Genomic DNA, 13298 nt, shown 5'->3' with positions numbered 1-13298 from the left:
TTGTTTTTTTTTCTTTTTTGGCAGGGAGGGGCGTGTTTTAACTTCATTTATTCATTCACCAACACTGAGTGAGCACCTACTTTGTGCCAGGAACGGTGCCAGTAGTTGGGCCATCCGTGAAACAGTCTCAGTCTATCGGGGAGACAAATGATTTGACAAGCATTACAGTGCAGTCCTGGCAGAGGGCCTGGAGCACAGGAGGGGCACCAGCACTGTTAAATGCATGGATGGAGGTGAGAAACGTCCGGGTTGGGGAAGAACCAGGCACTCTGCGGGTGTCCGTGTGTGTGCACGAGCCTGTGTTTGTGCGCGAGCGTGCATGGCCTGAGGCAGGGTGAGGGTGGCTCATGGGAGCTTTCCTTTGGAAGAGGTGAATGAAATTTAACCTGAAGAATGTGTAGGACTTACCCAGAAAGGGGGGATGGTAAGGGATCAAGTCCCTGGCAGAGAGAACAGCAGCAAAGGTCTGGGGATGAGGGAGCATGGATGTTTGTGGAAAAAGTAGGACAGAAGCAGTCTCCCGCGCGCGCGCGCGTGCGTGCGTGCGTGTGTGTGTGTGTGTGTGTGTGTGTGTGTGAGATGGAAGGAAGGAAGTTGTGTGAGATGAGCACATAGTAGGTGTTCAGTTAATGTTTATTGAAAACACTGATGGATGAAAAGGATCCTTCACCTCCTTAAATGTTTTAGTCAGGATCTCTCTCTTCTCCAACCAAGTGCCCCCTAACTCTCCATGGGGGTATAACCTTGGTATTGACACTGAGTTCATAATGTCCTTTCTTCCTTGGTGGACCCTCATCTCCCAAATAACATCCTAGCTGAGGTGGCCCCGTGTGGCATGTGTTGTGCCATTCTCTCCTCTGGTGGTTTAGTTTGAGGGCTTCCCAAGGCAGCAGCCAGATTGAAGAAAGCGCTCTAGGACCCACGTGTGATCTGGGAAGAAAACCTGGACCCCTCCCCACCTCCTCCTGTCTCGCGCTGCGTGGCTCAGTTTTGGCTCTGGGAGTCACAGTGTCCCAGCAACAGCCAAGGGCATCTGTGAGAACCCTGCTCAAGTACACACTGTCCTGGCAGGTCCACACATGTTGCGTGTCTGGCCAACACACACATACCCAGGCTTCATGTTCGGAAAACAAGACCGTGTGTGAAATTGCAAAAAAAGCTGATGCTTGCATAGAAATTATGTCAGAGCTCCAAGTCTTAACCCTCCCTTTCCAGAGGGAGTTGAAGAGTTTAAACCAACAGCTCGCCGAGGGCTTCGTGCCGTGTCGGAGGTTAGTACGCATCCCCGCCCTTTTCAGCTCACCCTTCAGCAGCCCCTTGTGAACCTAATGTCCCTTTCCCGTTCCAGCTGGGGACACCCTGGCATGAGGAAAATGGTGGTGCGGTCAAACAGAGTTGAGCTGGGAGTCCCCTCCCTGGGCTCCACGGGGCAGACCTCCCAGCCCAAGGACCGCTTCCCTGCCCCGCCCCTCATCTTCCTCCCTGCTCACTCCAGTGTCCCTGGATGGGACTCCTCTGTGAATGAGCAAATCACCCCCAGACAAACGGCCTCCATTTGCTCTCTGCCCAGCGCTGCATTGGCACTTTGCCAAACATTCCTTTGGGTTTTGCGGCCTTCGCTTTGGCCCTTCTCACGGGCTGCTTCCAAACCCAAAGGCAGGGGGTAGCCCCCCGGGACTGAGGATGACGTGGAGCCCAGGTAGGGCCTCAGGGGCAACATGGTTCTTTCTCACCACTCCTGAAACAGAGGGCATCGGGCGGAGTTTACGGGCTTCCCATGCTGGGGCCCGGCTTGGTGGAAACCTGCACACCCAGGCCTTTCCTCCAGGCTGCCTGCCAGCCTGCAGACTCCAAGCAGGTCCCTGTTGGAGTTCAGGGCCCCGAATGCTCGAGAGGCAGGAGCTGTCTCTTAACTCCTTGAAGCACTGAGGTCCTGGTGGGTGGGCTGGGAGAACTGCTGGGGAGATTCCTGCCTGGGGCTGCCAACGTGTCCTGGCGGGCGCACAGGACGCCCAGGACCCAGGCCTTCTCAGAAGGCTGCCAGGCGTGGGGAGGCCTGCCCAGCCCAGTCTTCTCTTCAAATAGCTTCCTGGCGACCAATGCTGCAGCCTTTGGAGGTTAATCTTGTCAGTCATGCACTCATCCTCCAAAATTCCCTCTGTACTAGATTAACCACATCTTTTATTTTCTGTGTTCTGAGGCTTTAACCTCTGGGGCCTTGCTGGTCCTGGAGGGGCTGCCCCTCCCCAGGCTGGCCAACTCCTAGAGACAGCAAACAGATGGAGGTGGCCTGGGGACACTGAGCCTCGGTCTGGAAGTGGGGCGGGGGCACCCCTTTTTCACTCATCGATCAGGCTCTACGTTGGGATCTGGAGTTGCGTGCTCTTCTAGCCCAAAGAGCTGTGAGCACAATGGGTCACTGGAGGTGTGATTCAGGTGTCTCCATGTCTCTGGCATGATGAAATGTCAAGCCCGCCATCATCTCACGTGGTCTAGTTAGAAGAGTCAGATGTTTGGGATCTAGCTTGGTCCTGCCACCAGCCACCTTCATGACTGGGGGCAAGTCATTACTGCTTTCTGGCCTTAGTTTTCTAAGCTATACAGTGAGAAGTTTGGACTAGATCATCCCTGAGACCTTTCCAGATCTAGCCTTCTGGCAGCCTGTCCCTTTCTGTATTTCTCTGTTTCCTAGGGAAGCCTCAAGCATGCTGGGAATGTGTCAGGGATAAGAGGGTAGATCCAACACCATCTCGCCCATCTCCGTCTCCATCTCAGCCTCGTCAATGCCCAGAAGGTCAAAGCAGTAATTCATATGAAAAATAATGGCCGTAACAGCATCTCCTGGACTATAATTTTGAATACAATAACATTTCAGAAAATATTGCCTGAAAAGAGAAGGATGGAGCCAGTAGAACGAACTAAAAAATTTATCACAACATAGCAGACATTCTGCTCTTATGATAGAGAACTTTTTTAACATCACAAAAATCCACAGTGGAAAAAAATTAAATTACATGGGTCTGCACAGAGGAATAAAGTGAAATGTTCAGCTTGATCGTCTTAGCAACCAGGATGGAAATATCTGCATGCAGTGACTAACGTTTATCAGGTGCCAGCCTCGTTGCAGGTTACAGATCTGCGAGGCAAGTCTTATCATCAGCATTTCTAGCCAGGGAAGGGAGGATCAGAGACGTTAAACGACTTGATCATGGTTGTAGAGCTAATAGATGGTGGTGTTTTGTTTCCAATTCACAGATGTCTGAATCTGGATCCAGAATTTCTTCCCCCTCTCACCCTACCTCTTATCGGACCTCAAAGTGAACATGGCAGAAAACAGGAGCCCTTTTGCACCATATCTTAAGCTCAGAAGCCAGTATGTTTATACACTCATGACATCACCTTCTGACAAGAAATGATTATACTGTAATTATAAAAAATCATTGTGAGGCCCAGGTGTTTGGGGCCATGATTCTGGACTCTTCTCTGGCGGTCGAATGTCCCAGTGCCTAACACAGACCTTATCACACTGCAAAACACAGACACAGCCATGTTTCCTGCAGATTGAGGGGACCCGTGGTTACTCACATTGACAGATTCTTTGCCATTAAACTTGACTCGGATCCTTGGCTCCTGAATGACATCCAGGTTGAAGCCTGTGACGGTCAGGGGTGTGTGGCCGCTGGGAACAAGCAGAGTCTGGGTTAGGTGAAAAACCCTCTCAAACTGCTACCACTTGTCCCCCTAGGATCCTCACAGGTGCTGCACTTTGGCAGAAGGGATCAGGTTGCACGGCAGCTGGGTGTATCCCCGCTCGCTCTGCCTCACCTGGCGATACTCCACTCGGGCTCGATGCGTTGCACCCGGGGGTCATCTATGTACTCGAATTGCAGGTTGTTGTCTACACGGGCTCGGTCGACACTCACAGAGACAGGGACGGGCCCCAGCCCATTGGATGACGGGGGCGAGACACACACGATCTCATTCATTGATCGCCTACAGGGAGACCGCAGGAGGGTGGTGAGCAAAGGCATGGGCAAGAGGTGCAGCCTCTGGCCTGAGAAGGGGTTTGCCCCGGTTGGGGGGTATGGCCCAGGAATGTTCTTCTGTCCTTTTATACTCTAGACTGGGGAACATCCCTCAGCAGTGTGTATCAGTGCTTCTTTTTACCTGAGATCCCACTCCAGATGGACTAGGGAGGGAGCCAACTGGAGAAGGGGGTTAGAGAAGGTGGGGCAGGGGCGGGGCTCCTTGGGCTTTGGGGGAACTCCTCTTTTCTGGATTTTTCTAGACCATGACTATTTAGCCAGTGCTTAGTGTCTGGTCAGTCAGTTAATAACTTGAGCACCTGCTAGGCAGAGAAGCAAATATTCAGTCCTTGCCCTCAGGCAGTTTATGGTCCAGGGAGGAGGTTTACTGGGCAAGTTGGGTTCTCATCCAGGGATCCTTTCAGAATTCTCTCTAGATTCTCTACAACCCCAGGGCTTCATCAGAATATCTGACGAATAGACAAATAGTAGGTGTTCAATTTTTAGCGCATAAGAGATGCCCTGAGGATGAGTCTGTGCTTGCAGAGGACAGAGGCCATGCAATCTCCATGTTTCTCAAGTCACCATGGTGGGAACATAATGAATGCTTGATCCTGGTGGTGACTGAGAGCTCCTGGGAACCTCCCTCATCAGCAGCTCTTATGGTCCTCCCTTCTAAATATCTGTAGAAGTATTTAGCCCCTATGATACTCGCGATACAAATTGACTAGTGGTATATATTTCTTACAGTGACTGGAATGGTGTTTGGGCCCAGGACATGACACATAACATGGGGATGATGGGGCAGGCACATATGTGAACATGCACGGGAACATGTGTGCACAGGCCTCACGTGTACAGTCTCCTAGGGCTCCTTTGAGCCCATCTCACCCATAGAACTCGCAGGTCTGGTTGCCCAGGTAAACAGCCACGCTGCTCCCAGCCCCGAGGTAATGGCCCGTGATGGTCACCATGGTGCCTCCGGACTCTGGCCCTCGGATGGGGCTGAGTGATAACACGGAAGGGTTCTTTGGGAGGAAGCAGAGAAAGGATCACAGCTCAGGTTTTACCCAAAGAGAGAAACCCAGGCTAGACTTAAAGACAGAAGGAGGGACTGTGTCCATGCTCAGAGTGAACCCTTTCTAATCCCAAACACTCTTTGCCTACCCTGGAGCTCAGACCCTTTCTAAGAAGAGGCTCCAGGCATATCCAGGGAAGGCAGAAGGGCCGTGTTTTGCAATTAATTAACTCCCCTGGGAGTCTTATGCTCATAACACTGTTGGGAAGGCAGAGATGACACTGACTAATCTATCAATTAGTTTGCAAATTGAGAACAATTTGAAAATGCTTCTCTATCTGGAGCGCATACTGATTTTTTTGGCACAAAATCGATAGGGCTGAATAAAGGATCCCTGCCTGGATTGGGCCACCAAGAGGATCCATTAATGGCCCACGCTTGTGTCCTTCCGTCCCTCCCTAAGCAAGAGAAGGGCACAACAGGTGCAGAGACCTGTCAGTAAATGTTAGATGCGTCTTCCCTGACCTTCACCAGGAGGATGGCCCATCGTTGGCTGGGATTTTCTAGTAAGCTCACTAAATCATAAAATTAAGCCTAAAGCCTAAAAGAAATGTCATCTGGCCTAAAATGCATCAGAAAGAAATTGCTCCTGCCTAGCCGGCAGCGGAGTGGAGTGGAAAGTGCATTTAACTGAGCACCTACACAGGCATGAACTCTAGTCCGCATTAGCCACTCACTAGTGATGGGCCCTGAAGCAAGTTTCTGGATCACTCTGGGCTTTTGTTCCCTCCTCTGTCAAGACAGGAGAGTGGGCTACATGATCTGTAAAGCCCTCCCAGCTCTGACACTCTACAGCTCTCTCCATCCAGTCTTTCTGGGTTTGCTTCTCACACGAGACCCTGTCTGTCCTGCACAGGAGATGGGGTAGGTGGGCTGCAGATATAGGCCATGGTACCCTCCCATCTGAGAGAAGACTGGTACAAGGAAAGGTGGAGATGTTGAGATAAGAAGGCAGAGACTGGAAAACCTAAAACAAGCAGTAAAGTGCTTTAGAGAGAAGAGAATTTTGTGGTCAAATAAATTTTCAATACTCTGAGCAAGGCTGGTTTGACCCCCTCCGCTGGTGTTAACACTTTTCAGTGAAGAACTTGATGTGGCAATGTTGCCTAGGTGTCAGAGAAGGGACTTTGGAGCCCCAGAAGCAGGTTGTTCAGCACAAGAAAATAAAGCCTTTGTGAGTCCACCATCTGTTGCTTGGGCGGGAAGAAGTGTTTCCAGGGCTGAGTGTGTGCATATGTGTGTGTAACCACACCAACACACAGAGCAGCTGACTCGTACATCCCACTCCCATGGTCCTGCACACAGACATGCGTTCCTGCAGGATTCCAAACGGCTCCTCTAAACTCCCACTTACAATATCCTTGGCAGAAAACGAAGTGTGTGGATAAATATAGACCTTTATAATTAGGTCCCTCAGATGATCTGTCCTCATTAGGCTGGAATTAGACAGAGATATCACATTGGTGGGACAAAGGGCAGCCCCTCCCCACCCTGTGTCTAGGATCCACTTTCTAAGAAAGGCCTGATTTTGCTTATTTAGAACTCTGACCTGTGGCTCTCTGGGACGCCAAAGTCTCCAAAGTGTTGTTGGTCATGAACTTGACCCACCCAGGAAAGACAGGCTTTCCCTTTTCTGGTCTCCTACTCCATCTGCAAGAAGCCTGGAGGTGCCGGCTCGGGAGAGGGGTGGGTGGGACTTTCCTGGGAGAAGCCTGGAGCAGAAATATGCCCTTGCTGGAAGCCTGTAGCTCAGCACTAGACCCAGTACTCACCACAAACGTGTACTGTTGATGGGATTTGGTCATGAACTCTGGCTTACACTCGCCAATGCACAGGCGCACGGGCCCAGAGGTGGTCCCCACAAGGGCATGGCCCATCTCACAAACGATCCTGAGGAGAGAGCAAACCTTTCCATGAGAGACCTGGGGAGAGCTGCATCCCTGCCCCAGCTTGCTCACCCCGTCATAGTCACAGTGAATGACTCATCACAGTCTTACAGTAGTGCTGGACCAAGACTCAGCTTGCTCAACCATGTGGTTGTGTGACCTTGGGTAAAGTACTTTCCCGCTCTGGGCTTTAGTCTCTCATTGGTACAGTGAGAGGTTGGATGAGCTCAACTCTAGAGCCCTCGAAACGCTATGCTGCCTATTTCTATGAGCAAGCCTGTAGTCCCCGGTGCCTAGTGCAGGGCTTGGCACTGGGTATCAACCCAATATTTGTGGAATAAACCTAATGTTCAACAGAGAGATCTAGGGGCAGTAATTTAGTGCTCTTTTTTGTGTGACAAGCCAACGCTGCAACACGAGAAGAGGGAGTGAGGACTGATTTGCCAAGCTGATTCAATTGTGGTTTGTTTCCTGCAGTGAGGGAACAGATAATCTGGTGAGATAGTGAGTTCCCCAAACCGGAGCTCCCAGCTGAATGGGAGGAGTGGCATCCAGTGGCAGCAGGCAAGGGGGTGGGAGGTGGATGAGTTCATTAGGACAGCAATCGACATTGGACTCCCACTTAATCAAGGGCTGAGCTCACAGAGCTGGTGGGCGAGGCGGTGAACCAGCCCTGGGGTTGGAAGTCATGTCTCACAGGAGAACTGGAGAACGGTGGCGGCGGGGCGGCGGGAGGGAGGGGGGTGGCACTCTCTCTCGTGATGTGCAGCTTGATACCCCCAGTGAGGGCTTCCCTGGTACCTGAGATAAGTTACAACAAGCACATTTACAGACGGGTTGCCTTAGCCACAGCAGACTCTAGAAAGAGTGGGCAGCTGGAGGATATGGGAGGGACTGAAGAAATCAGATTCTTGGGGGGATCTCTTGCCTGGAATTTTAAGGCATGGGATGGGTGGGAAAGGGCTCCACCAGGCTCAGCCAAAGGGAACCCAGGGGACAGATGGAAGGCTTTTCTTTCCTTCCCAATGCCATTTAAGAGTTCAGTCTGAGCAGTCTGGTGCCCTTGGTAGGTTGGTTTAGTGGGGAGTCAGAAAAACAGACCCCTCTCCACTAATCCCCAGCATTATGCAGGCACGGTGGGGAAGATCCGTGTTTAACGGAGGACGCTTATCTCAACAACTTCTCTAGGAAGGAAGGTAACTAAACAGAGATTTCATTTTGATGTAATAAAACTTGCATTAAACAAATACATGGCGTGCTCACACACATGGCATGCCACCGATCTCCAGCTCCTTCCTAACAGTTAATCCCAAATAAGTATTTTCACTATCGGTGAATATTTACTTTACATACACTGACTGTCTTATTACGTTTAGCATATTAGGTTCGACAAGAAAGTACTGAGTGCATGTCAAAGGACGTTCTCCTTTCCCTTTCTCTGTGAATAAATTAATTATGAACCCACAGTAAAGATGATAGTGATGATCAATTAGTATTTTACATGTAAGCGTCTCCTTAAACCTCATTAGCGGAGCATTTGAGAAGCTTAATTTAAGGTACAACGTGGGGTTATTTCCATGCTGCTACCTGCTTGGAGTGACAACTCTCCCATCCTGCTTCCTGGGCCCCAGCACCTGTTCCCGTTTGGGGTCCCTGTCATCCTGTCACATTGCTCCGGGCTCTCAAGGAGTATCAGAGGATTATCGACTCTCTACTGGGGGTCTGGGGTGTGAAGAAGAGGAGGCAGCAGATAAGTCTCTTTCTCTCTCTTCTAATCAGTGCTTTCTTGTCCCTCACTCACCCCCCCGGCCACTGTGCTGGAGCCACCCTCGAGAAGAAAAGCAGAAGCAAATCATGGCAGGCTTGAAGTCATGGAAAGAGGAAACATAAGAACACGTGAAGGTCATAGGCATATTTGCTCCTCCTGGGGCCTGTCTAGGAGAAGAGAAGGCTAGAATGGCCTGTTCAGCTGTCTGGGACGTCTTGGCACACTGTCTTTTCTAGAACATTTTCTTGTTCAGGGTGTGTGGCCCAAAAGATGAGCTTTGCACGTCAAGCACGTGGGAGAAGAGGGTGGATGGGAGATGGCACTGCCCAAGTGTCCAAGGCTGAATGCCTGCAGTTGGCTCTCAGTGTCCCGCTTGGAAGGGTATGATGCAGGGGCCGAGGCTGCAGGGAGGGCCTAGAGCTGGACCATGGGTTCCCTTCCTTGGCACTGCAGCTGACTCCTTTCCCTGCTGGTGGAATGAGGTTCTACTTCATCCAGTGAGTGGGAGAGGAGAAGCAGTCAGCGGTGGACTGTAGAATGGTCTGGGTTGCTAAGTCTAAGAGCTGGGTGAAAGTCCTGAGGACTCAGACCATGTTGTGGAAGAACTCTAATGACCTCTAACTCTTCTTCCTTTTTATTCCTGGGACCCAGTGCTCGCAGCGAAGGACGGAGAGGCCTCCTTGAGTGTATGTGTTATTGGCATTTGTTCTCTGAGCTCAAGGAGATAGAGGGTTAAAGGGAGAAGCAAGGGCAGCTATAGGGAGTGGAGAGGGTTATATTGAGGAATGAGGGTCAGGCCAAACAGATTCTGTACCTCAACAATAAACAAGAGCTACAATTTGTCGAGCTGTGTGTGGCAGGCACTGGCCCAGATAGGATCTCGTGTCATCCTCAGGCATCCTACAGGGTGGGTCTTCTCCATTTTTATAGACAAGGAAGCCAAGGCTCAGAGGTGCTAAGTGACTCATCTGTGGCCATAGTGCTGGGAAGTGGCAGAGCCACGATTCAAATCCAGGTCAGCCTGGCTGCAAAGCTCATGCCTTTGACCGTTCCACTCTACTGCCCCTAGAATCAGTGGAATCTTCTGTGTCTCTCGTGGAAGGGACAGGATGGACATGGTGGCTGTGCTGGGGTGGAGGTGACGTGGCTGTGGGGGGGCTGGGGCGGGAGGAGGGGGAGGTGGGGTAGACCTGGCTGGGTTCCTAAGGCTCTGAGGAACCTGCGCTCCCTCCCTCCCTGGTTGGAGATGACCACAGGCAGCGGTGTGGCCACCACTTCCTCCTTTAGGCTTTACAGGTCATCAAAGTTCCTGTGGTTTGACTTCTGGGGGCCTCCTGCCTCTTCTCGGTGTCCCTGGTAGCTTTAGGCTCCCTGTGTATTATCAGGAGACAACAGCTGGGGATGCCTAAAGTTTCTCCTTGTAAAATGAGAAGTTAGACTAAATAACTCTCTACTAGTTATTTAGCGTCAACATTGGGAGGCTTGACTCCTCCTGATGGACAGGAACCTCTGGATTCACATTAGTCCCACCGATAAGCTGTCTAATGGCGGGAGTTGCAGATTCCATATTGCTTCTGACATCCTAGGGCCACAGAAGTGACTGTAGAGGTCCATTTCTACATACCTATTTCCAGATGAGACATTTGAGGATCAGGGAGCGAAGAGACTTGCCCAAAATCACATAGCTCATCAATAGCTGAGCTCCTGGCACCCAGCCCAGTGCCCTCGCCTCACACCGCACCACCTCCCATAGATTGGCAAAGATGGTGCCTTTCTCCCCGTGAGTGTGCATCCTTGGGGTGGGAGCACAAGCATGTAACATCCGTCAGGACATGGCTGACTTTGTAGGTGCAGCAGATGAGAAGGAGGGGGTCTGAGGACCCAAGCTGAGTCCATCTCATACAGAGCCCCTGTCCCAGGCAGGGCTGAGCTGCAGCCTCAACCTGCATCTCATCACCCGGGAAACGTCCTGTGATGGAATCATCCGGCCCTCCACAGCCCTGTGGGGCACTGATTGCAAGAGACTAAGCGGGGCCCTTTAACCAACATTAACCTAATTGCTGAGTGATAGATGGCACGGCACAAGCATACGGTGAGTCATCACTGTGCCCGCTAATCCTGCCCGTGCCCGGGACTCTGCACTGGGTCCATTTAGCCAAATTCATCTCTCACAGATATCTATAATGATTGTGCCTGTTGCTCACTGCCCAGGATGGAGGCTTTAATGATGTTAACAAGCTCTCAATAATGAGCCTGACACGGCTGGAAACCAGGGCTGCGTGCAGGCAAGGTGAGGAATGTGCCTGCTGCCTCCTGCCTGCCCCGCGCCTGAGGAGATGATGGGGCTGGTTTTCTTGGGTGATCACTGGCCCTGGTAGGGACCCCTGGCAACCATTCACCTCCCCAGGCTCCTTTCGTATCCTCACTTCCAGTTTTTCTTGGAACTTTCTTCCCTAGGGCCCTGGGTGAGTGTGATGCATTTGATTTCAAAGATATTGAATAGAACAATATTTCCTTACGTTCCTACGGCACGTTACGGTCTTCACGTTTTCATCTCACTGAATTCTCTCCCAAAACCCATGCAGTAGGAATCATGATTTCCATTGGGCCAATGAAGATTAGAGAGACCAAACAGTTTGCTAAGGTCTCAGGGCTGGCAGGTAGAGGAGGCAGGATTTAGAAGACCCTTGGATCCCAATTCTCATGCGATTTCCATGTCCAGCTGCCCAAGAATTTATACTGCTCTATTCAAAGCCTTACCCTTCAGTCCCCTGTGAACCCTTTCCTTTGGAGTCCTGTGGCATCTCACCAAGTTGGAGACTTGACCTGTGTCCAGTGGCCCAAGGCAGCTCCTTGAGGCCAAGGTGGGTCTGGGGTCAGTGTGACTGAGAGTCTAGCTGGGTGTGGCAGGGTGCTGGGCTCTGTAAAGCCATCTGATCTTGACGAGCCCAACAGCTCTCCCCTTCTTTTCTGGCTCAGAAGCGCTACTTATATCATTTCCCCCTTTCCTCTTCCTCATGTCTTTTCCGTAGACCCAGCCAGTCTTCCCTCCATGATTCACTCCTTGAAGGGACAAGGCTGTCAGTGAAGGGTCAGTTCTGCAGGATCTGAATGTCTGCAGGGTCAGGCAGCTCCTTCTTCTCCCCTGCTGGATGTGCCCTAAGTCGGGGAACTCACCCCTCTGACTCTGACCCTGCCCTGGCCACACTGGAATCATGGCCCCTGACCCAGAAGGCCACAGGCTGACGGATAATGGAATTTGCAGGCCACTCTTACCCAGAAGTCCTGCCCCATGGCTGTTAGGGAATGGAAAGAGGCCTGAACCAAAAGTTAGGAGACTTGAGTTCCAACTCTGCCATGGCCACGTACGCACTGAGTGAGTGGGGGAAGTCATTTCACTTCCCAAGTCTTTTACTCTCTCCTACTTTGTAAAACCGTGATAGCAATGTCTACCTCTCAGAGTCCTTACCAATTAAAAGCAAGAGAATGGATGAGAAAGAGTAAGTGCTGATGAAAGATGAAGTGTCATTTTTACGGTTGCCAGTGCCACTTTTCTGGTTGTTACTAAAGGCTGGCTCTGGGGAGGCTGCGAGGGGTGGAGCTAAAGGAGAGGAGCCCTGTTCACGGGCACGCTCCCAGTACCCCCTGCAGAGCTGTGTGCCCAGTGGAACCAGGGTGACTTGACCCAACTTTACATGATAAATCATGCAGAAGGATCTGGCTACTCTCCTCCCTTTCTCCATAGGAGGGGAAGCATCACTCCTTCTACACTCCCACCCCCAGCACACCCCTAGCTTCATGCCCACCTCCTGCCCACCAACTTCACAGCAGCTGCCACTGCCAGATGAACACCCCAAACTGGAACATATGTCACTTCTGGAGCCCCGTTCGCCTGTCCACCGCTACATGCCTATTTTCTAATTTCCAGCTGACACTTCCCTTAGTGAAATAAATGAATTTGCTCTGGCGGAGGCCCTGCTCAGATTAAGCTGCTGTCAGAGCCCCTTGAGCCAAACAAATTGTTGCCTGCAGCCCACCGAGCGGGATGCATTCCAATGGGGGCTATGGGGGGAGGGGCGGGGGGAAGCAAGGAGGAGCAGAATGGACTGGCTGGGAAAGTGGCTCAGTTAGCCAGTGGGCAGGAGAAGACCAACTGCACGAGAGCATTGCACCGGGAGCCCTGATGCCAGAGGAGCCAGGGAATTGGGAATCAAAATGAATAGGGTATTCTAAGAGTGGAGGTGGGCTAGGAGAGGGCCCTGGGAAGGCTTCAGGGAGTGGGGTCCATGGGAGGAGGGACATAGGAGATGGAGGGAGAGGGGAGAGTTCCCCCTACAAGCTCCGGGGTGGGGAAGAGGGTGGGCCAGAGCGGACTGGACTCACTGCTCAGCGATGATATAATCCCCCGGCAGGGGCGTGCAGGGCACCCCAGCCACCTGCACGTGGTGGGCGATCTCGGAGAAGTCCAGGCCCAGGTTCACGCCATGGATAGTCACTCGGGTCCCTCCTTCAGGGGGTCCGGACACCGTCAAAATCTGCGG

General features: G+C 51.7%; 1 protein-coding gene across 1 annotated transcript in view; it reads right to left on the bottom strand.

Moving 5' to 3' along the window:
• The window catches only part of PLXNA2 (plexin A2), a 217904-nt gene that overhangs the window by 27233 nt on the left and 177373 nt on the right, over nucleotides 1–13298 (bottom strand). The window contains exons 13-17 of the mRNA XM_082674787.1: nucleotides 13141–13292; nucleotides 6876–6993; nucleotides 4917–5053; nucleotides 3826–3993; nucleotides 3586–3679 (exon numbers count right to left, since the gene is read on the bottom strand). Coding sequence (XP_082530913.1) covers nucleotides 3586–3679; nucleotides 3826–3993; nucleotides 4917–5053; nucleotides 6876–6993; nucleotides 13141–13292 — 669 coding nt within the window. The remainder of the gene's footprint in view (nucleotides 1–3585; nucleotides 3680–3825; nucleotides 3994–4916; nucleotides 5054–6875; nucleotides 6994–13140; nucleotides 13293–13298) is intronic.

This window comes from Grampus griseus (genome assembly GCF_964374135.1).
Source record: "Grampus griseus genome assembly, chromosome: 1".
Taxonomy (NCBI): Eukaryota; Metazoa; Chordata; class Mammalia; order Artiodactyla; family Delphinidae; genus Grampus; species Grampus griseus.
The sequence above is the reverse complement of the archived record's forward strand: the minus strand, read 5'-3'. Positions and strand labels throughout refer to the sequence as shown.